At 34.9% G+C, this 24,203-nt stretch overlaps 1 protein-coding gene across 1 annotated transcript in view; it reads left to right on the top strand.

The window, feature by feature from the left end:
- The window catches only part of LOC117785848, a 49,557-nt gene that overhangs the window by 4,860 nt on the left and 20,494 nt on the right, over positions 1 to 24,203 (top strand). The window contains exons 2-3 of the mRNA XM_034624101.1: positions 17,389 to 17,438; positions 20,969 to 22,037. Coding sequence (XP_034479992.1) covers positions 21,066 to 22,037 — 972 coding nt within the window. The 5' untranslated portion in view covers positions 17,389 to 17,438; positions 20,969 to 21,065. The remainder of the gene's footprint in view (positions 1 to 17,388; positions 17,439 to 20,968; positions 22,038 to 24,203) is intronic.

The raw sequence follows: 24,203 nt of genomic DNA, 5'->3' as shown, positions 1-24,203 counted from the left end.
AAATTCTATTGATAATCTAGTCATCATTATTACCATTAACAAGTTTTTCAGATTCAATCTCATCTCCTATCATATTTTTTGTCCCATCATCTATCCCATCACTCTTTTCTAATATCTCATAATTGTTGTTTAGCGTTAACCAGCTTTGCGTTCAGTTACCGAAGTTCTTTCTAAAATGTTAATGTTATGTGAAGATTTTATGGGTTCCATATTGACAGCAGGTTTTTAAAATATTTTTACAAAATTCGTAACAATTGCAGTTCTGTTATAATTAATTATAATTGAGCATAGAAGCAAATTGATAGGCAATTCAAGTGGCAAAATCTATTTATAGTACATAGTATAATTTAATGTCGAATTAGATTGTCGCTGTTCTTTTAAGCACAATGCATTCTTATCGCACGTAAACAAAGCTTTTTTTTTATAATTATAATAAAAATAATGTTTGACATTTGTCTATGGTTGCAATAAAGTCTGGTAGATTAAAAAGATATAAGTATAATGAGGCGTTATTTCTTAAGTTCTTATCGCCGTCAAAAAAGCAGATAATGTATCTTATCAGTGTGACTGTATCTGTATCTGTGTGTGTTTGTATATCATTAAGGCAATTGCAATAAGTTAAATTGTGGCCAAATGTGACCCTGTTACCAAAAGTCGACTTGACCATACTTTCAGAAACACACACACAAAGTTTTTCTCTTCAATCGGCTTTACTTTGGGGCGCTCTTTCTCTCTCTCTCTCTCTCTCTCTCTCTCTCTTTTTGCTTTCATTTATCATCATATTTCTTGCATTTACCGCACGTTTCACCAGCAGCAGCAGCAGCAGCTGTTGTTGTTGTTGTTGTTGCTGCTGACCGTTTTTGGTGTCACTTACATGTTGTTGTTGTTGTTTGTGGCTGACTGTCGACCCACTTTTGGCAACTGCCAAACCATTTCTCATTTCTCTTACCAAGGCTCAGGCACAAATTCAAACAAATGCATTTAGCAGTTCTCTCGACCAACTTTAGTTGGCCCAAAACTGCATTTAGACGTGGTAGCCATATGTGTGTGTGTGAGTGTGTGTGTGTGCGTGTGTGCGTGTCTCATATCTGTTACGGCTATAGAAAGCCGCTCAGTTGCCCGTTTGCCATTCGCTCTTGGCACTTGGCTTTCACTCGAATCACGTTTATACTTTTCGCCTGCCAGCTTTTCCAAACAACCCACAGCTGTCAGCCTGCCACTCCCCCCCCCCCCCATTATCCCCCCTTCTCTCTCCCTCTCTCTTTTGTGCTCCTGCTGGCCATTACTCTTGATGTTCGGTTAGGTATGAACTTTATTGCATCGAATGCCATTATACAGATGCTGTAAATATTTTTCGTAGCGGTCATAAGTACGTTGAGTATCTCACGGATGCACAGATACTGACCGATGTACACCCACCCATACACAAATTAACATTAAATGCTTTTTGCCCATCACAAATTCCATTTCAGCTATTTTCATTTTCACACAACTCTCGCTGCATTTGAACTTTATGGAATGTATCTTATATGATTGCCACGTCCCCAATTTGACATTGACATGCTCGTGATTTAACTCATTTGATTTGAAATTCATTTTCATTAAAATCAACTTATGACTGGTGGCAATTGTTTGATTCGATTTTGAGCTACATTTCCATTTGAGTCCAAAGACTGCCTGCTTAAAGTATGCAAAACGAACTAACAAACTAACATAAATACTTAGTTATTTATTAGTTTATTTATTTCTATTATATAAAACGAGTTGTCAACACGCGATGATTTTCTCCGTTTCAGTATCTATCAGTTTCTATCGTTCAAGCATTCCTGATCTTAGCTAGATCAAAACATTATTTGCATAAGTCACACAAATGTAGGACCAATCGAGACATTCATGAACTATTTTTCATTATTTAAATCAATGCAGAATCATGCAGTCTGCACTTAATGCTAGATTTATGGCATTCATCAAATAGAACGTGTTTTCCGTTTATTATGAAACTGGAAAACTCAACTCGTATCTAAGCAGGCCTATTAATCGTATTGTTGTATGCAGATATAATCTTAACCAATATAATTAGAATTTGATTAATTAATTAAATGTATTTTACATTTGCAGAATTTTTTTTCAGTTAATTTTCTTTATAGTTTACAAGTTATTTTAATTCGATGGATAATATAGAAACAATCGATAATATTAACTTTCAGTAAGAATTCATACACTGCAACTTTATTACGCAATTCCCAAACTATTGTAAATTGTAAAAGAAGAAAACAATACTTAAGTTTAATATTTTAAAGTTGAAACTTGAACTCGACATCTATTTTAATTTACCCTTTTCAATAAATGTTTCCGATTAAATTGGCAAACATTTGCTAAGCTGATCAGACTGCAGCTCAGTTAAAAATCATTTAAATATTTGTTGAATGCTTTGCTATTTGTCTGATTACTTTTCTCAATTTATTATTTTTTTTTCCTGAATTAAATAGTGTTTTTTCACAGTTTTTTCCTACATCGTTAGAAATTGCAACAAAGTTCTGAAATAATTTCATGTGGTAAAAAGTGCACATTAAATGCTTTCCAGCCATTTTAAATTACAGCAAATGTGTAAAATCAACATTTGCTTATGGACCTTAAGAGTTTTGTGGTCAGTTTTTGTTTTATTATTATAAAATTTGCATGGACCAAAATGCAAAAAAAACTTTCATTTAGACCACAAAAAATGTTGTACATAAAATATTCAAATAAAAATGCATAAAAGCTTGCAATTATAAATATGAAAAATTAATTGAAAAAATTGTTAAATGAATAGTTGAACAACCAAAGCAAATACTTCTTGTTAAAAGAGTACAAGAGTAAAAAATAAATCGTTTAATCTGGTGTACAGTCTGGTATGTAACAGGAGTTTTGAGGCTTTAATCTGTATATAACTATGTATTGTTATCATTCAAGATTACTTTTATTTGGATGAAATTTATATTCTTGTTATTCTCTTTGTGCTGTCAACTTAATCAATAGTTTCTTGCCAGCATTCTGTAATATTATGCTGAACAAAGACAATATTTCTTTGTTTTATTGTTATGTTAAGCTTAAGTCTGCTATTTTAAAAATTCGGACTAAAGGTATTGTTTTTCGTATTCTATTTATAACACTATCTTTAGCTTCTCAAATGCTCTGACTGTTTGACAAGCAGGGAATTTGTACTAATACTTTAAAAAAATAATATGATAAAATAAAAAATAATATAATATTGTTTTGACTTATAGAAATCCTTCAATGCATTTATTTACATTTAAATTATCAAGTGACCGGTCCTAGTTATATAACTTGAACTTTATCTATGTTGAAAGTCAAATTTCTAGTGCCCGCTCTGATGACCCTCGATGGGTCTTATCCATGACCATGACAAAGCATCGATGGTAAACTAAAATTCTTGCAACTTGACATGAGAACCCTTAAATCAATTTTGCGGCTATGGAAACAAGCGTCTCTGCTCTGAGCTCTCAGCTTAATTCTCCTCTCCACTCTCCGCTCTCTTCTCAACTCTCAGTCGGCCCTCAACGTTATTCAATTGCAAGGCAAAGTTTTCAGCAGAAGGCTGGCAACAAAAATTGTTCTATTAATTGCTGAACACAATGGAGTTGAGTGTTGTTGTCCCAAAAGTAAAGACATCGGCTATACAGGCGGCAGAGAGATGCTTGTCAGGAGGGAGTGAGGATGATGATGAGGAAAAGGGGAAAGTGGAGAGGGGAAGCTGTGCCGCTTAATATGCTGTCGCGAATGCAATGTCGATGTTGGCGTTGCCTGCACTTATAAATATGCAATTATGTGCTCAAGTCGAACAACATTGTGCTTGATGTGGGCCTGCAGGCAAGGAATGAAGAAGGGGGGAGACAACTGGGAGAGGGAGGTGTAGGGGCATTAACAAATCTTGTTACACAAAAGCTCTTTAAATATTTAATGATGCACGCCATAAAGTGCAAGGCAGTCTGCAGTTTATTAGGCAGCCGATAACACACACACACATATACAGATAAAGAGAAAGAGAAAGAGAAGGAGATAGAGAGAGAGGGTGAGAGAGGAGGAGTGCGAGTAAGGCAGGAGAGAAAGAGAGATGAGAAAGAAAGGAAGAAGCCAGCCCATGGACTGCAACTAATTAAACTAGGAGCCACAGACCTTCTCTCTTTCTCTGTCTCACTTCTCTCTTGCTCTTTTGCTCTGCTCCTTCCACCTTTTCCCTATTTTTTTTTCTGTGCTCTTTCCTCTCTGTTAGTTTCTCTCACATCCGTTGCCAACTTTTAAAGCGCTTATCTCAAGGCTCCGTTTTCTTCAGCTTCCTTTTTGGCCACGTTCTCTTGCCGCCGTGTGCTGCATTTGAGTGTGTTGCACTGTTTGCTTAACAAGTTTGCCCATAAAGTTGGCAACTGCCACATGGCCCTTACAACCGACCCCAGACGTTGAGTTAAGACCAAGTCTGAGTTCACAATTGCCTACATTGTCTGAGTGAGGGAGAAACTTTAGCAACTCTAACAGCCACCAAAATTGCCATAGAATTTAACAAACATTTTTATAATTTCGCTTAGTTGTATTACAATTGATTACAAATTGATATCAAACGATTACAGCAATTTTATTTGATCAAAGTTTTTGTATAAACTTTGTTTTATGATTTCCAATTCAAATACAACACGTGTGAATCAAAGTTCCCGATAAAACACTCTTAGATTTTTTCAACTTGTTAATTAATTGTTTATATTAACACCGGTTAATTATAAACTGTGGCAGTGGGACGGAGAAAGAGCAAGAGAGTGTGAGTTTATTGAAATGTTTTCAAGTTGCAAGTTGATTTTAATCGCTGAAATACACCCATAAATAACGCCCACTTTTGTAGAACTACAGCGACAAAACCAAGATAATTGTTGTAATAATATTAATTATTATTTTAGCTTATGCGGTATCTTTTAGTCGTTGCTCTTAGCAGCTAAATGTTTAGTTTATTCTTTGCTTGTTATTGCTTCATTTACTGCCAGCAATTTTGCTTTACTCTGTTGCTAAAACACCCACTCGCACTCCCTCTCTCTCTCTCTCTCTTTCTCGCTCTCGCTCTCGCTCTCTCTGTCTCCTTTCTTGCTCTTGAGTGAACGCAATGAAGCGCAGCTAACAAAAGCGTTTTTGTATTCTTCGCTTTTGTTTGTCTGCACGTGAGTGACTGCTGCTCCACCCTTCTTCCTCCTTTCCCCGATCTGTAGAGTCTGGGGGTCTCTACTATATTGGGGATCTGGGTGAATGCACTCTGTGCGCTGCGGTGTCGATGTAAAGGACCGCAACACAGGCCGAACCTCAAGCTGACGCAATCCTCCGACGTCAGCGTCAACGTCGTGCTTTGACTTTTGAATGCGCAGGTGGCACCCCCTTACCCCCCTTTCCCCCTCTTTTAGAGCCCCTTTCAGACCCCGTGCACTCATAAAAATGTATAAACTTAATAACCCGTTGGCTAAATTACGGGACAACCCTACAACAGGCGGGTAATGGAGTGGGGCGGGCTACATTTGACCTTCCGGCTTTTGTTTTTGTGTGTATTTTTGCGCTACAATGTAAAAACATTTAGCGCTTTCGCATTTTTCCCATTTTTGCGTTTTTCGCAATACGCAAAAGACGCAAAATTGCAATTTGTGCCCCAATCAACCGGAACTGTAACGATTTTTGCCTTTTTGGCATAATAACTTGACGGCACATCGTGCCACAGTAAATGCCATAAATATTTTAGAGTCTGGCAATCGTAAAATTAATCTAAAATATGAACACAATGCGAATACAAAGAATATACTCAAAAATAGATAATGGACTTGAGGATACTTAGTAGCAATATTTTATCTGTGTTTATTGTTTGTCTATGTATAGGGTATACAATAATCGAGATACTGATTACTTTTGTTCTCAAATGTTTTACTTGGAATATGTAGTAGTATTTACTTATCTAAGTACAGGGTATGTACGCTTAAATTATTATTCTTATTTAAATAATTATGTAAAATTGTTATTCTTAAGAATATAGTACTATGCGAATTAGTTATTATTTGAGCAAACGCAGTAACCTGTATTGTCTAGTTCAACTTGCACATACAAAAAACCATATAATTAAATTCAAATTTCCTAAGTATGCAAACTTGAAATAGAGTAATTCTTAATTTAGCACTCTTATATTCATAACATTTTTAGAGTCTTACTTGCTCAGCACAACTCTAAACTAATTACAGGGTATTGTCAACAATCTCTAACTGTTATTGCCTGACTTGACTGTTTGCTGACCCCAATGCACCGCACCTTTCCGCCCATTTCGTGTCGCTCGCTATTCATTTCCATTGCCTTTACAAATCTGTTGACACTTTTGAGGTGCTGCGCAAAAACTTCAACCTACCCGCCTGCCCCTCCCTTTCCCTCCTCATACAACCCTTTCCTTCTACATGAGCTGCTTGCTGGCAATAAAAATAAATAATAAAAATTGAAATTGTCGTGCGCGAAATTTGCATATGAAATGTTGAAAAATGCAAAAAAAAATGCTGATGTGCTGCTACGCAATTGCCAGAAATTACTGAATTACAATGAATGAAAATGGCATCAAAACAAAGGCGAAAACGCGTGGCCGGAATGCCTAATTGCAGCTGAACAACAACGCGCATACGCCGCGTTGGCCATTGGCCATTGGTCGGCAACAGTTTTTCTTTTGTTTTGCGCCTTTCGGTTCGCAACGAACAAAAAAATAATAAATAACAAAAGACCACTATACATGAATGATTATAATTATAGATTTTCATAGCAAGTCGACTTTTGTATACTCTTAATCATTACTTATGATTAGTACAATTATTAATAGTGTTATCATCGAAATTATGATTATCATCTTTATTTTCGTAAGCTTAAGTATTAACATTGGCATTTACTTTTTTATTAATATACGCATTAATGTTAGCAATGTTATTAATTTAATAACACAATTTTTAGCATTATTATTATTTTCATTCACAAAACTATTATAATAATGATGCCCTCAGGCATCTTTGTCTGGTGCAACTACAACTTTCACGTGCCCATGGCTGAGTTTCACTCGCCATGCCTTTCTCCTGGTTGCTTCGTATCGCTTGATGCACTTGACTTGGGACCAGAGCAGACACGCAATGCCGATAAAGATCTCAGATACGTTGTTTGTTTTTTTTTTATTATTGACCTTTCAAGTGTTCGGTGAGGTTGACTGCGCTGTACACAAAGAGATCAAGTGAAATGCTGATGGAAATACATTAATTTTCATTTTACAAATGTTCCTCATATAATTATCTGCTACAGCAACAATAATAACAACCATAATTAACCCAATTAAATGGCCAGTTTTATGCTGTGTTTACATTTAATCACAAGTTTTTTTTTTTATATTTTTCTCAGATTCCTGTTTCACTTTTCATGTTTGTTTGTTACTTTTCTGTATTTCATTAGCCCGTTTTATGTATATATTTATTTTTTAAATTTTGTTTGTGTTTTTGCTGTGTGGGTGAAAAGGGTATTAAACAGACAGAGGAGGCGAAAGGTGGGGGTAAGAAAAAATCAAAGCTAATAAACAGCAATGCATTTCCGCAGAGAGCTTTAATTGAAAACCATGTTACATAAGCAGACGCTTGGAAGCAATTAATTACCATAATTAGGCACCCTATAAAATTAAAATCCATTATACTAGATTGGGCATCAACCAGATTAAAAATTTTTCAATTGTTAATATTTTAAGTTTAATCTATTACTTGTATTTCTTAAAATCATTTCAGGGTATAAAAAAATCTGATATAAACAATTTGCTTGTCACTATAGAATCTGTATCTTTTCGTTTGAGCATTTGTTTGATAGAGCCCCTGACAGTGAACTTGTCTGCAGTAGTTTTTCTATTTTTTTGTGCTATTTTACAGAGCTTGTGCTTTTGTTTTCGTTAATTTAAATTTATGCCACAAACTTGGTGCACTGAAGCTTTTCAAATATCTACTGAAGGCTGCAACATTGCATAATCTCTTTATGTCTGACCAGCTCAGTGTCTACTTAGTATCTTAAGTCTAGAGTCTAGACCATTCTCATCATAAACATTTCAACACTTGCGTCGTAAACTGGTTTCAAAAAATTATAATTTGGTAAATTTGCTCAATGCTTTTCGATCTTATCGGGCTGATAACTGATTCAGCTGATAAATAAAACAAAGGAATATTTAGCACGTTTTATGAACGTATAATTAAAAATATAAATCTGAATCATGGCCACAACCGCAAATTAATGTTGATTAACATCTTCATTGTTACTCATATTTTTTTTTAATGATTTTAAGTTAATATATAAAAATACCAAAAATTTTATCATTATTTAAAAATTCTGCTTATCTTTGATTTGTCATATGGAGTTGAGATTTTACTATATTTATTTTTAACACAAAGGGAATAATTACAATAAATCATCACCTTTACTCTTCTAAGTTTTCTAAACTCAGAATGTATCGGATTAAATTTGTTTGATTTTAATAAAACTACGATCTTTGATACAACTTAACAATTTTACATTGGTTTTTATTAACCGCTTACCTAATTAATTAATTACCAATTAAAGAAATGAATATTTGATTGAGAGAGAGTGTGTGAGTATTTTTCAGCTCTCGTGTTAATAATGATTCACAGTCACACGAATCAAGTGCACATTACGTATGCGTAGTCGTCATAAATATATTATTAATTCAATGGCCACATTTAACTCTAACTAAGTACAAATGTTACAATAACTCAATCAGGTGTCTATCGCTGCATAAAATGAAAATCAAAAGTGTATAAAAATATATGAATGATATTGCAAAAAAAGATTGCATTGAAAATTCATTGAATGCCTATTGAGGTGCCAATGACGCAATGGCGAGTAAAAAAATTTTCGCACTCAATTTGGAATCAGTTTATGCTACCTCCAGTTAACGATAATTATCTATAGTTAAGTATATATACATACATATACATATATATATCTTTATATATATGCTGCTCCCAAGTGCAATGTTTTGCGTGCCTGCGCTTGCAAATCAAAATTGTTGAGTGAATGCAATTGAGTACTCGTATATTGAGAAATGGGATTCGTCAATTATTAGTTTTTGTTAGCCGTATTTATTGGAACTTGGTCAAAGCTACAATCATTTATTTAATGGCGTTTCGTGTGACCTTAACAAGCCTGGGGATTTATTAACGTGAGTAACAAAGTACAGATACAAAAAAAAAGTAAAGGGTAACATCAAGTTGAGTCGCTTGATAATGCATTAAATATGAGATATGACTTTGCTTTTAATTTATTGGCCATTTCTATTGTAAATTTTCTCCCACATGTTAATGATCAGTCGGGGTATTCCCCAGTGTCTAAAACCTAAATAAAATTTACATCTATAAAAATGTTTAACTAACCTTTCATTTGAATTTCAAGTGCATGTTAATTGTCTACAATGTAATTTAATATTTTCAAAAGGTCAAAGGAGGGGAAAATTTCTATTGAAACTTGTGTAAGCAAGTATATTAATAAATAACAATTAAAACACTATGATAAAGTTTACTTTCTAAACTCTGAACTTATCTATATTTAGGATAAATCAAAGTCAATCATAGTTGAATAGATAGTCGGAATATCTTTGATTGTTTGCACAACTCTAAGAATTGATAATCAAATGTTTTACTTGTCTTGGTTGTTACATCAGCATCAATCCAAGCTGTTCCATTTGTTGTTCCCCTGTTGCTGATAAGACATGACACCTTGTTATTGCACACCCACATAACACGCTTCTGCTCCAGGGTTGAGCCAACAACAAAGTGCAATTTGTCGTCTGACTGTGTCTCGACTTGAAATGACTTCCTAGCGTACTCGTAATTCAATTAAATGCGACGTGAACTGCCTGATAAATCATATTGTTATTACAGAGGTTGCAATCAACTGCCTTACGGTATATAGTAAACGGTAAACCAGTGCATACTGCACTCGGGGTTCTCTAATTAGGCAACATGTTAAGTTTGTACACCGATTCAATAGAGATTCATTGTCTTATCTCGTTAAATGTTTGATTAATATATATTTTCAGCTAAGGTTTAGTCATCATGCAAGTATAACTAGGGAAAACGTCGGTTTAAAAGTATGCTTTTCAACCAGTTCAAAAACATTTCGGATTCACGTCTTTTAACCAATAGGAGCTAGATTGCTGAACTTTGATATTTATTAGCTAATTGAATAGTATTCAGGGTTTAGTAAACATGAGAGCTGTTTCAAATTTATGGTTTTAATCATTTTTAAATTGGTTCACAAAATAATTGTCACTTAATCATAGGCATCCTCAATCAATTATCGTAATTTAACTAATCTGTTGTTAGTTTTTAAGGAAATTCCAACTTCGACAATTAGACTAATGGAAATTAATTTTCTTTCTTCTTTCGTTGCAGGTACGTGAACTTTGTCTGTCTTATGATAAGATCTTAACAAGTAAACAACTGAATACTTAGACATAGATATGAACTGAATATTTACCATATAATTATCTGCACAAACTAAATGGCATTGTGTGACAGGCATTGCATGTAAATTAAGCCTCTATGACGATATAGATTTACTGTATTATCTGGAAACAATGCCTCCATTGTTAAGCTGACTTAGCTTCAAACAATGCAATAAACCATAATTGTTATTTATCATATTGCCGACAGAGTATTAATTATTATAATAGATCAATTGTGTGGGCAGCAGCAGAATAAAAGGATTTTCAGCTTCAGACAACATCAATTGTCTGAAAAGTCTTTTAAGTCATTAAGCTCTTATTTAACGCCTTTATTTCTCTATTACTTTTCGTAAATTGAAATGAAAAACTAATTAAATTATTTGTTGTGCTCGACAAACATTTGTTCACATGCTTCACAAATGCCTTAACATTCTACAAAATGTAACAATTTGGCTAAAATCTGTTTGTAAAGCCAACAAACTCACACACACACAGGTCCTTTGGTCAGACTAGGACCACACCTCTTGTGGTTTACACTAACATTCCTCGTTCTATTTTCGAAAGGGGTCAGAAATGCTCTCAAGCAGCAACGACAAATTTTAACAGAAATTTTATTCTTCCAGGGGTGGTTTCTTAAGTTGTCGAAAGATCAGAAAATTTCAGTTTTAAGTCTTTAAAATTCGCTAAATCATTTCTGAATTCCTATTAAGACTTAATGATTTTACTTGACAACTTATATACTTCACAGACTCTTCAACAAATTACTTAGCAAATCTGTTTTATATTTGGAATTTGTAAATTCTTAGTAAACAGTTTTAAATTATAATCTAACTAAATGCCCAACCCTCGCACTCGGACATAAGTATAATGGCCATGCAGATGTAGTTGCACATACATCTGCATATGCAACGATGCGAGTCAAGCTCTGGATCTGGCAAATATGTATACTGTGTAACTTGCAACATGAAGTCCTTCTACATGTTGCTAACAGCGAACTGCGAACTTGTTCCCTTGTCCATGACTTTTGTTTGCCTTGCTGTCAATATTTTGTAATGGCATGTGCCAAATTATGGTGCATATGTCGAGTGTGTGTGGTGTGTGTGTGATGTGTGTGTGTGCAACAGTTTGTAGCTGACATGCGGGCAACGTTGTTCAGACCACTTTTGTTTGCTTATCACTCTGGTTGGCCAACTGCAGTCTTCTCGTTGTTTATTTGCAAGGGATATACAAATGTGAAATATATGGTAATAACCTATGTCCATAGCAGAGGGCTGCCTGATAAGTTGCAGAAGCAGTTGTACTATTAGAAGATTTATTTCTACTGTCAATAAGAAGTAGTAGTAGATTCGGTGCTAGAAAAATAGCAGTAGTAGGAGATATAAATGTTAGTATTAATAGTATATGTAATCGTATAAAATTCGTGGATATTATTAGTAATTTTAGATATTTTAATAGAAAAAGTAGTAGTATAAGTATAAGTTAAAGTAGTGGTTAATATATATGTAGTAGTTGTTGTAAGTATAAGTTGAACTATGAAGTAACGCGTTAACTTCTCAACATTTTGTTAAACTGCCAATTACTTATCGTTCGGCCCTCGTAACTGTCCACTTTGCACATTTTATGCGCTTAATTAAATGCCATGTAATTTAATTGAACCTATGGCATAATTAAGTGCTTAAATTAATTTGCCGTTGACTTTTAGTTATTTATTTTTATTCTATTTTCTGTTATGCCATTTGGCGTTTATTATAAATTGCGCATACGCCCCGTTTGATTACATTTCGTTGCGCTGCTTCGCAAATGCATTCGACTTTTAATTGCACATTTTTCAATTAAAAACTATAAAAAAGTGCACACAAATGCCTCGCAATTTTGAGGGTGTCCTATCTCCAACGCGTGAATGAGAGTGAGTGAGTGAGAGAGATAGAGAGAGAAAGAAATAGAGAGGGAGAACGATGTATGTGTTTGCTGTAGATTTGTTTATTCGATTGCATTGTTTAATTGAATTTTGTGTGTTGAACAAATGGCAGCAAAAACAAAAAAGATGAGAAAATATGTGTTGTATGTGAGAATAAAAACATATATATGTCTGAGTAAAGAAATATAAAGGGCTAGTAGATACCCTGGATCTTTTTATTAGAATTTGGTAAGGAAATGATTTAAGTAAAAGATAATTGTTAATAAAATAAGTTAATATTTATGCTGAAATTTTATTTTGTACCTAATAAAGTATTATCTATAACTTGGAGAATCGTAGCTACCTCTTTGCATAAATGTACTCAACTTTATAATATCCTTCTTATGTGTACAGTAACAAAAAGTCAACAAAGTGTTCAGAAGTTAAATTAATATTTGTTGCTGTACTTGTTTTACTCACTTTTAAGCATTCCCGTTTTGCTCTTTGGGTTTTTTGACTTTTTTATACAATCTCAATTAATTTGGTACACTATAAATCACCAAAACTTTTGCTACTGAATTTTTTTCTGCCTTATTTTTTGCATATGTGATAAAAAGTTTTAAATTATTGTTAAAAAAAGGGTTTTATTTATTTCTCAATATTTAAAGTTCCTAAAAGCAACGATTTTTCATTTGTTAAACTTGTTTTGGGAGTCGCAACTTCCCAACTCTAGACTATTCAGCTTTATAATAACAATTTTGCTTTTTATGCATTTCCTTTTTTTTTTTGTCATTTTGTGCATATGAAAGAAATTGTAATAATATTTCTCTTGTTCCTGCAGCGAGTCAAACAAACCTCAATGCAAATATTTTTGAAAGTCGAGCTGGAAAAGTGAATGCAAAATGTCATTAAATGCCTGACTGGTTGGTTGGATAGGTTGTTGGTTGTCTGACTAAAAGCCCTTCTATTCGAGCTCCGTTAAGGTGGCCAGCCTGATGTTCCCTTACTTTTCTTAATGGTCCTTTGCCGGCAAAAAGCTTTGGGTGAATGGGGGAAGAATAGGGGAAGCTGTGCTGTATCTGTGAATCTGCATTTGTATCACACGTCTGTGTGTCCGTCTCATTGTCTGCCTGCATGTCTGTCTAGCTGTCTGTCTGCTCTGTCTTATGCACTTCCTTCTTTTATGTCAGTTTCGAACAGGAAATTTTAAGCACGGAAATCATGCGCAAGCGACAGCGACAACGAATGCAACAACGACAACAACAACAACAACAACAACAACAACAACGACAACGTTGTCTACGCTGACATGTTTGTTAGTTTTTCACATTGTTTTTCTCATTGTTTTTCACATTGTTTCTCGCTCACTTTATATTCGCACTGTCACGTTGGCAACTTAAAGCCGCAAAAGAAAACTCCATGTGAAAAACTTATTCGAAAATTTTCAACACGATTTTCTGTCAGTTGCACGTAGGGTTAAAGCTTCACGTGGCAACTTTGTAGTCATCACACACTCCCACTTGCCACATGACGCCTTTTAATTAACAAGCGCACTCAACAATTTCATCTTTAATCATGCGAAAAAACCATAAATGGATTTAAAATGCAAAAAGAGTGGAAACGAAATTGAGTTGCTCTCAATTGTTGAAAAACTATAATGAAAAAAATATAATATTTCTTAATTATTATCTTGATTATCATTAAAAATATAATAGATATCATTCCTTTTTATTTATCAATTAATTTCTGTAGTTATTCTTAAAGAGTAATCAATACGAGGTACCAAAAAAAAATTCACATCAGTGAGCAAATTTTCATTTTCTTTTGCCATTTTGCAACAAAATGTTGCAAGTACTTAGTACTTGCTGTTTGTTTTTGCAGTGCATCCAATGTAATTTGCACATTTGCTCTTGCTTTTACTTTGGCTGCCGTTTAATTATTCACGAGCAGGAAAGCGGAAAATGTTTTTCATTAAACTTGATGCAACATAAGTAGATAACAGCAGAGCTTGCAACACGTTCAACGTTGCAACTTAAAGAGCCTGCTATTGACACTTTAAAGAGTGCATTCGCAGCATCCTTTTGCCGGCAGCTGTTGCAAGTCAATTTGATTGCCACAGGGTTGCTTTTGTGCTTTGTGGTCTGTTGCAACATGCAACATGAAAATGGCGGCAGCTGCAGCATGTACTCAAAGAAGGCGGCGTCTAACTGAATTCCGTTCTCGGTTATCGCATTGCAAATGAGCTTGCCCCAAAATGTGGCACATTGCATATTTCCCTAGCCCTAATTCCAATTTAACTGTATAATTGCCACAAAGCCAACAAAATGCTGATTACGCTTGAATAAAGAGCCCCTTCCGTCTGTGCCTCCCTTAACAAGCGTTGCGTGTGTTGCAACAGTTGCAATTTGGCATTTGGAATTTACCACAGACTTAAAGACGTTAATTAGAAAAAAGAAAATTGTTATTCAGATAAGACCACAAAAGGGTCGGCTAAAAAAACACGCGATTTGTTAAGAAGGTAGAGAGATGGGGGAGTCGGTGACGTATACTTAATGCAAGGGATGCTGCAATTATTCATTATATTATGGCATAAAAAGAGGGGCCTTTCTGCTGTGAGTTGTGCTGCCACTCAGTCTAGACATTCGAGTGTCACACTCACAACCCATTCACACTCACACACACACATACACACTTATACATGTGTGTGTAAGTTTATCTTTAATGCAAGAACTCAGAGAAAAGAATCTCATTTAAGTTGGCAGAGGCTCAACTTGAATTGCAGCCATTTTATGCAATTTTCCTGTTTAATTTTCACAGACAGGTGGCTTTTTTCGCTTTCCCCAGCTGCAATGCGAATGCGTCACGTATTTGATTGAAATTCCATCTGATTATTGATGTCGATTTCGATGTCAGCTCTTCTCAGCTTTGCTCTTCTCTCAGCTGCCACAATTCGTATATCTCACCCACTGTGTGGGCTTTAGTTGGATTCTATTTTTATTTCACTACGCCCAAGCTGTCACATTGTATGTGTTGGCATACTTTCAACGGTCACTGTGACAGCTGGTTATTGCGTGTGTGAATATGTGCTTTGTAGCTGTCACTGCCAGGATTTCTCAGTCTATGTGTAGTTCTTACACTGTGACTTCAGCTGCATGCCCAGCTGGACTTTGTGGCATGCTGTATATTTATGAAACTATATTGAAAAGAAAAGCTTCAAAAGAAACTATTTGTATATGCTTTGTTTCTCGATTACCATCAATTTACGAAGATATTCTGTGAATCATTTTGATAACTATTATTCAAGTATTCCTCTCACAGCATTTAAGCTGCAAGTATTACTCTGACTATTAGTGTGACAGTTACTTTTGTATGTAACTTCGTCACACGTTTATGTAACTACAATTTGTAATTTTCTCACTGCGATTATGTTAATGCACATCAAGTTTACCAGTTGGTTTTACTGTAGTTGCAATATACGTGCCTGACATTGACAGGACTTAGCACGTAAGCAGCTTAGGAAGAAAACCAACCTGGTTGGCAGGACATGCAACTAAGGGTTGAGCTGTAGATTACATAAGTCAAGAAAATATCTTAAATTGTCAGACTATATATCCAAGTTATATGCTCATATATGTTTAGAGTGCTTACAATTAAAAGGCAAGCATAAACTGAGAGGTACTTAGATTAATAAATAAATATATTGAGAGACAGTTTACATAAATAGTTTGATAGATATACGTTTACATATCACAAGTTTTAAATAATATTAACTTATATTGAAAAGAAGAAACTGTTTAAGCTTAGCAATATATATTAATTTTACTTATTATGAATCTCGATTGTGCATTATATTTTCTAGACATGAAACACATATTTTTGAAATGAAATTAAAAAAAAGTTTTAAAGGTAGCTATTAATGGATGACCCTATAAATAAATAGTTAAATAATAGAAACCAAATTGCAATGACGTCTAATCCAACTACCGTTGCGTGCTGTTGACGTTGTTATTGTTATTATTATTGTTGTTATTTGTTATGCAACTTAAGTGTCATAAGCAGAGTCTCAGCTGCAATTTAGCCAATTGTCAAGTGTTGAGCTTGATAAATGTTAGTAAATTTATGTCAGAGTTTGCTTACCAAAATGCATGACTAATCGATTTGGGTTCTCCGTGCACTTGTGCAATCGTTCAATGTATGAACTGAAAATGATTTTGTAATTAGCTGTGCAATTACGTCTTGCAATTACGCTTTCAATTGCCCAACTGTTTGTGGAGAATTAAATATAACGCTAAGGTCCTTAACATCAACCCACACTCTCTTTAGTTGCATGTGTGTGTGTGTGTGCGTGTGTGAGGGGGCGTGGCCTGTGGCCAATAACGAGTATATGTTGCCAAGTGTCGCCAAGTCTAATTAGCCGCCATATTGGGGGCGTGGCATGCAGCTTTCACTGACAGTTGTGCAATTAAAATTCCTTTGGCATAACCAAGTTTTGGCCCTGGGCGCACTTAGACGACCAGGTAGAATCCCTACTCGTGGTTTATATTTAAGCTAATTAATTGCCAAGCAGCATATACCTAGTTGCTGTGGTTGCCACGTGTGGCACGTGGCAGTTGCATTGTTGTTATTATAAGCAGCTTTTCCTGCGGTTACTTCAATGTTCTGTGACTCTGCTAATTGGCTGCTTCTTTCAATACAACAATGCAACAACAACTGGAGTAGCTTTTCAGCTTATTAAAATCTGTATATTTTTCAGCTTAAGCTTTTTCAATGCATACGCAGATCTTAATGAGATTCAATTGAACCGTTGAAATTTTTTGTATATATATGCCAATAATATGCAAATATTACAACACATTTTAATAATGGAAACACATTTCTAAATAAATAATATGATTGAAATGTAATTTAATAAATTAAAAACATGCATAATTAATTTGTTAATTTTATTCAATTGCAGCTGCAACAATTCGTGGCATTTGACATCGTTTGCTGGCAGCCAGAATAATGGTAAGTTGATGTCTCTAATTGAGCATAAAACTCAACTGATAAATTGTCTCTGCTGTCACTTTATCCTATATCCTAATCACATACCCTGCATGCTTTATCCTTTATTCCCATTAGTTGTTACTGACACTCGAAGTAATTAATTATATAGCTAATTGACGTGTGTCAATTTGTTGACTCTCAAAGTTCACACACAAAAGTTCAACATACGTGAATTGCTGAATTTCAGTCTAGTTAATTAATCTGTAATCTAAATAGTTGAAAAGACAACTACAATTGTTGCTGCTTATATAAACTAATGAAAGTACAATATATATTATTATAATAGGCATAAATACTGAAACATGTTGTAAATGAGTAGCTTTTGTTGCAGTCAAATGACATGACTTTAATTTATAGCCAAAATATGCAAATTCATCAGAGTAATGTACAATTACAATCTATACGAAAAGATAAAATACTGGATTTGCAAATACCCTATAAGGAGGAAGTTATAGAATCAATTTGTTTCAAAGACAGAAATTCTATTCTTGATGGTTTTGGACAGATTGCTTTGTTTTTAAAGTTTGTTAAATAGATCTTTAAATATATTGAAGTGGTATTATTTGTCCTAAATTTCCTTTAATTTATGTTACCTTAATTATCATTCGTGCATCTTAAACTGATTTAGCTACATTTGTTTTTATTTGACGAAAATATAACTCTTTATAACTTTAAAACGCTCAGTTTCTAGGAAACCTTCAGTTATAATTTTATTTGTAGGGGATGATCAATAATATTTAAAGAAAGATACTCTGAATTTAAATGTTTTCTATCAATTTACAAATCGTATATTCTGTCAAGACACCTTCAAAACATTCTCAACGATATACTCTTTTCATACCCTTTTAAATATTCGTTTTACAAATAATTATATATTCGTTTCGAGAGATTATCAATTTTGAACAATTGCAAATATCTGAGAGTATTGTAACTTTGCTGACTTTTGGCTTGTGAGTTGACTTAACTGAGGAAATTGTGTGGCAAAAGTTTACGCAATTGTCTATAGAAGTTGGCATATTAGCGGATGGCATTAATCTTCGTTTTGTTTGTCACTTTGCTGCCGCTTTCTCTTTCTCTTCCTCTGTCTTGGCTTAAATGGCGTTAAATGAAAAGTAAAAGACAAATTTCGTGTTCACATTGTACGACAAAAGCGATTAATTTGAGAGTATATGTGGCAGCTCTGGCAAAGGGAGCCAACACCAGGAGGAGGCGCATTTAGGCGTGGCAAGTAGCTCTTGTCTGACTCGTTGTCGTGCGAGAAGCAATTTATCTTTGGCATTCTTCTCCTGCTGTTGTTGTTGCCGATGTTGTTGTGGGTTTTTCCTACAGCTCTCTTAACATTTACTGCTTTTCGGTCTTCTTTTTCTTTATTTTCTGGTCTGGCTTTGCAAATTATGCGAGTCGCGCATTTTTGTGCTGCATACTTTCCTGCGCTCGCTCACATAGCTAAAGCATACCAAAAATTAATATACTCACATACCTCGTATGGCATGTGAGGCAGCTGCCTTTGTAATAAAGTCAAAATTTACGTATGTGCGTCACAGACTGGCAAACGAGTGTGACCAGCTGCAGTTAAACAGTACCAACAAAAAGTTACTTTAAAATACATTTCAAGTTATTTTAGAAATTTTCAGTCATTTTTATACATAGAAAAATCTCTGTCCCGACTGGTAATTCATCCATATATATAATTCCCTGACAAGAAATTTCAGGCATGTTTTTCAAATGTTCTACCAAAGCTAATTTGGCATTTGGCACTCCTTTGGGATTATTTCGGTCACACTGTGTGCAAAAGTAGCTTAATTGACTTCACGTGCACTTTCTGTCTGTCCACTTCCCAGGAGGCTATTCGGATTGCAGTGAAAATTATGTTTTTCTCATTTCCGTTTTATTGTGTGTGGGTGGGTGTATGTGTGTGTGTGTGCATCCTCCATTGTATTATTGCCTGCAATTCGTTAAATTCGATTAATTGGACCAAAGTGGCTGAGCATTGTTGCAAACTAATTTGATTAGCGCTCATAATCCATTCAATGCTTAACTGTGCAACGTAGCGAATAACATCGAATTGGAAAATTTGCGAGTGATTTCGACAAGCAGCAGCTGGCGCCCAACGTGGGGTGAAACATGATTGATTATGCTGCGGAATGGGAGGTACATTGAAAATCACTTACGTGTAATGCATCAGTCGAAGCGTAAATACATTGTAAAGAATGGCTTTCCATTGACTAGATATCACATCAAATGGAATCAAATCAAGTGATAGACAGCAGACAGACGCATTGATTTATGTTTGCCTTGACATTGATGCCATTAGTCATGAACATGAACATTCATCCTATTTTAGCTGCAATTACAATAATAGTTCATCATCTAATTAGGTTGGTCAGACGACAATTCCTTGTGGGAATTTGGCCAACAGTTCCATTTGCACTCACTCTATTTTGTGTATCAATTATACACATTTAACTTTGACGAGTTCTGGTTTTGTTTTTCTGCTTTTTTCTTGCTTTGGTTAAAGTTGTCAGCTAGTAAAGCGTGCGAAGTGTAAGAGCCTCATAAAAATTCGAACTGGCAGCTGTACAAATTGAATTTCCAATGGCCACGTGACGATGCCATCAATTTTGGACTCCTCTAATCAAATACACGCGGCTCTCACACAGTTCCAAGCCTTACCAAGCTTTACCATTTCCATTTCCAATTCGATCTAACCAAAAAAAATTGTATAAATTCCAGCACAGCAGGAATTGCAATAAATCAGACAAAGCAAAAATGCAAATCAGCTGCCGACGGTGGCGGGTACATAAAACGAATGCAACTCGTAAAGGTGGTACTTTGGCAAATACCCTGTATACTTTGAATAAGTTAAAGGGTGGACACAGCTTATAAAACAGTTCAAGAGTAGCTAAGTTTTTAGGTTGCTGAGCATAGTTAATAAAACGATTTAATAAAAATAAGAATTTTATATTTAATAATTTAAATTAAAATAAATTCTCCGACTTATCACAATTTTAAAAAAATTGTAAAAGCTGTAGAATAAGGATAGATAGATATTTAGAGTTTATGTATAAGCATGTCATTATTTTAATTTTTATTTCTCAATTAAGCTAAGATGTTTTAAGCTTTGTGTCATTGGGAAATTTTTAAGAATATCATAATACTAAATACAGGATATCACGCAGTCGATCATGCTGTAGCTTTGAATTTCTCGTTTGTTTTATTTTATGGTTGCTCTGCTAACTAAGCAACTGAAGCGGGGTCAGGCTCAAATGTGCTGAAAACTGAGAACCACAGGAATTTGGCAGGGCAACCTGATTGGCTGCAGGTTAAAAGCAGTTTGAAAATCAAAACTGAGTTGGGACTTTGAAAAGAGAAGAACAAGTAAAGCTGCTCAACTAGTGCAAAGAAACTTTTGCTGAATATTTGATAAAGTCTAATTAAAGTAAATGCTACTAGATGATTTATTGTTGTATCCATTTTTTATTCGATTTCAGGCCATACTCAAGATGTTGTCGTCTTTGTCAGTCACGGCTGAGCTGTGTCCACACCAGACTCCATTCCAGTCGCTTCTGTGTGCGATTCAGTGCCAAAATGCGGCCACCGATGCCGTTGCAGTCAGCAACTGCATTGCAACAGAATGAGGCATTTCAGCAGGCGCACGTTCATGTACATGCAACGCCAGCAACACAACAGCCACAGTGTGCAACACACCAGCTGGGATTGGAACTAGGAACACAGCAGACACAGCAGCTGTCGACGCACAAGGCCAAATTGCCGCCACTGGAGTTGCTTGTGGAGCACAAGCTCAGTTACAGCTCAGCAGCAACATATCAACAGCAACAGCAACAACAACAGCAGCAGCAGCAGCAACAAACACAGCCGGACTTTAAGGATTCCATACAACAACAACAGAATATCGATCTCAGACATTCCCAGACAAAACGCAGCTCGATCAGCAGTCCCGAGGAGCAGTCCAGTGAAGATTGCCGAGTTGCCTCACGCGCCTCCATTTTTGATGACGCCGCTGAGAATTTCATCATCAATTTTCCGGCTGAATCATCACAGCAATTGCAACTGTTGCCATTGTCGGAAACTGTGCCACTTCTGACCCACATTGAAGCGACGGTGGTGGACAAACAGCGCTCCATCAGACTCAATAAAAACAGCGCCTCGTTAATCTTCACCAGAAAGGAACTGAGCAACGTCAACTGTCAACAGCAGCGGCGACAGCATCACAGTTTATACGGCGCGGGGGAGCGACAACGGAAACAGACGAAACATTTACCGCCAACACGACGCAGCTTGCAACTCAATTACAACAACAATCTGGTGACCACGGCTGGACCTAATAACGCCGCCAACGGCGGCAAGCTTGTGCCGCACAAGCATCACACACACCCCCATAATCACAGTCACGGCTACAACCACAATCACAATCACGGCGTAGGACTGACATCACCAACGGCGAACGGCGCCGCTGCCTCGGCCCGAAAGCAGCTCTCCTACTCCTGGTACGCGCCAGTCTACAGTGCGCTCGAGGAGGAGCTGGAGCAGGATTCGAGGGTGAGTAAAGCAATGGCTTTCAGTACGAATCACTAATTAGAAAATTAGTATTATAAAACACTGTCAAAAGTAAAAAGTAAAGCATTCATAAGCAGCAACTTTAATTCAATTAGATTTTAATGCTTTGCAACTCTTAGTTCTTTTAAAATCACTGTTTCAATATTTTCATGCGAAATATCATTTTGATCATGATTTGGCCTCCAATTTGATTTTACTTATAAATTTTGTTTACTTCAATTTATCAACGATTAATCGATTGTCAACCGGAATATCATTTTGATCGTTATTATAAATTTATTCTGCATTTAAATTTTTGTCATCTAGAAAATTTGATATTTTTCCGGCTCCAAGCCATCCAACGTCAAATTTTCCATACTTACCCCTTGACATTTTTTCAAAAACTTTGATCTCTCATAACTTCATTAAAAATTAACCGATTTTCAATCAGAATATCATTTTGATCATGATTCGGCCTTTAAATTTATTCTGCATTTAAATTATTATCATCTAGAAAATTTGATATTTTTTCGACTCTAAGCCATCCAACACCAAATTTTCCATACTTACCCCTTGACATTTTTTCAATAACTTTGATCTCTCATAACTTCATTAAAAATAATCCGATTTTTAAGCGGAATGTCATTTTGTTCATTATTTGGCCTCTTAATTGATTCTGCATTTAAATTATTATCATCTAGAAAATTTGATATTTTTACGACTCTAAGCCATCTAACATAAAAATTTTCCATACTTACCCCTTGACACTTTTTCAAAAACTTTGATCTCTCATAACTTAATCAAAAATTAATCGATTTTCAAGCGGAATGTCATTTTGATCATGATTTGGCCTCTAAAATGATTCTGCATTTAAATTTTAGTCATCTAGAAAATTTGATATTTTTTCGACTCTAAGCCATCCAACACCAAATTTTCCATACTTACCCCTTGACATTTTTTCAATAACTTTGATCTCTCATAACTTCATTAAAAATAATCCGATTTTTAAGCGGAATGTCATTTTGATCATTATTTGGCCTCTAAAATGATTCTGCATTTAAATTTTAGTCATCTAGAAAATTTGATATTTTTTCGACTCTAAGCCATCCAACACCAAATTTTCCATAATTACCCCTTGACATTTTTTCAATAACTTTGATCTCTCATAACTTCATTAAAAATAATCCGATTTTTAAGCGGAATGTCATTTTGATCATGATTTGGCCTCTTAATTGATTCTGCATTTAAATTATTATCATCTAGAAAATTTGATATTTTTTCGACTCTAAGCCATCCAACACCAAATTTTCCATACTTACCCCTTGACATTTTTTCAAAAACTTTGATCTCTCATAACTTCATTAAAAATAATCCAATTTTCAAACGGAATGTCATTTTGATCATGATTTGGCCTCTAAAATGATTCTGCATTTAAATTTTAGTCATCTAGAAAATTTGATATTTTTTCGACTCTAAGCCATCCAACACCAAATTTTCCATACTTACCCCTTGACATTTTTTCAATAACTTTGATCTCTCATAACTTCATTAAAAATAATCCGATTTTTAAGCGGAATGTCATTTTGATCATTATTTGGCCTCTAAAATGATTCTGCATTTAAATTTTAGTCATCTAGAAAATTTGATATTTTTTCGACTCTAAGCCATCCAACACCAAATTTTCCATACTTACCCCTTGACATTTTTTCAATAACTTTGATCTCTCATAACTTCATTAAAAATAATCCAATTTTCAAACGGAATGTCATTTTGATCATGATTTGGCCTCTAAAATGATTCTGCATTTAAATTTTAGTCATCTAGAAAATTTGATATTTTTACGACTCTAAGCCATCTAACATCAAATTTTCCATACTTACCCCTTGACATTTTTTCAAAAACTTTGATCTCTCATAACTTCATTAAAAATAATCCATTTTTCAAACGGAATGTCATTTTGATCATTATTTGGCCTCTAAAATCATTCTGCATTTAAATTTTAGTCATCTAGAAAATTGATATTTTTTCGACTCTAAGCTATCCAACATAAAATTTTCCATACTTACCCCTTGACACTTTTTCAATAACTTTGATCTCTCATAACTTCATTTAAAATAATAAGATTTTTAAGCGGAATGTCATTTTGATCATGGATTATGATGTGCATCT

This window comes from Drosophila innubila (genome assembly GCF_004354385.1).
Source record: "Drosophila innubila isolate TH190305 chromosome 2R unlocalized genomic scaffold, UK_Dinn_1.0 1_C_2R, whole genome shotgun sequence".
NCBI classification, from domain to species: Eukaryota; Metazoa; Arthropoda; class Insecta; order Diptera; family Drosophilidae; genus Drosophila; species Drosophila innubila.
Note: the sequence above shows the minus strand (reverse complement) of the source record. Positions and strands in the feature narration are given on the sequence as shown.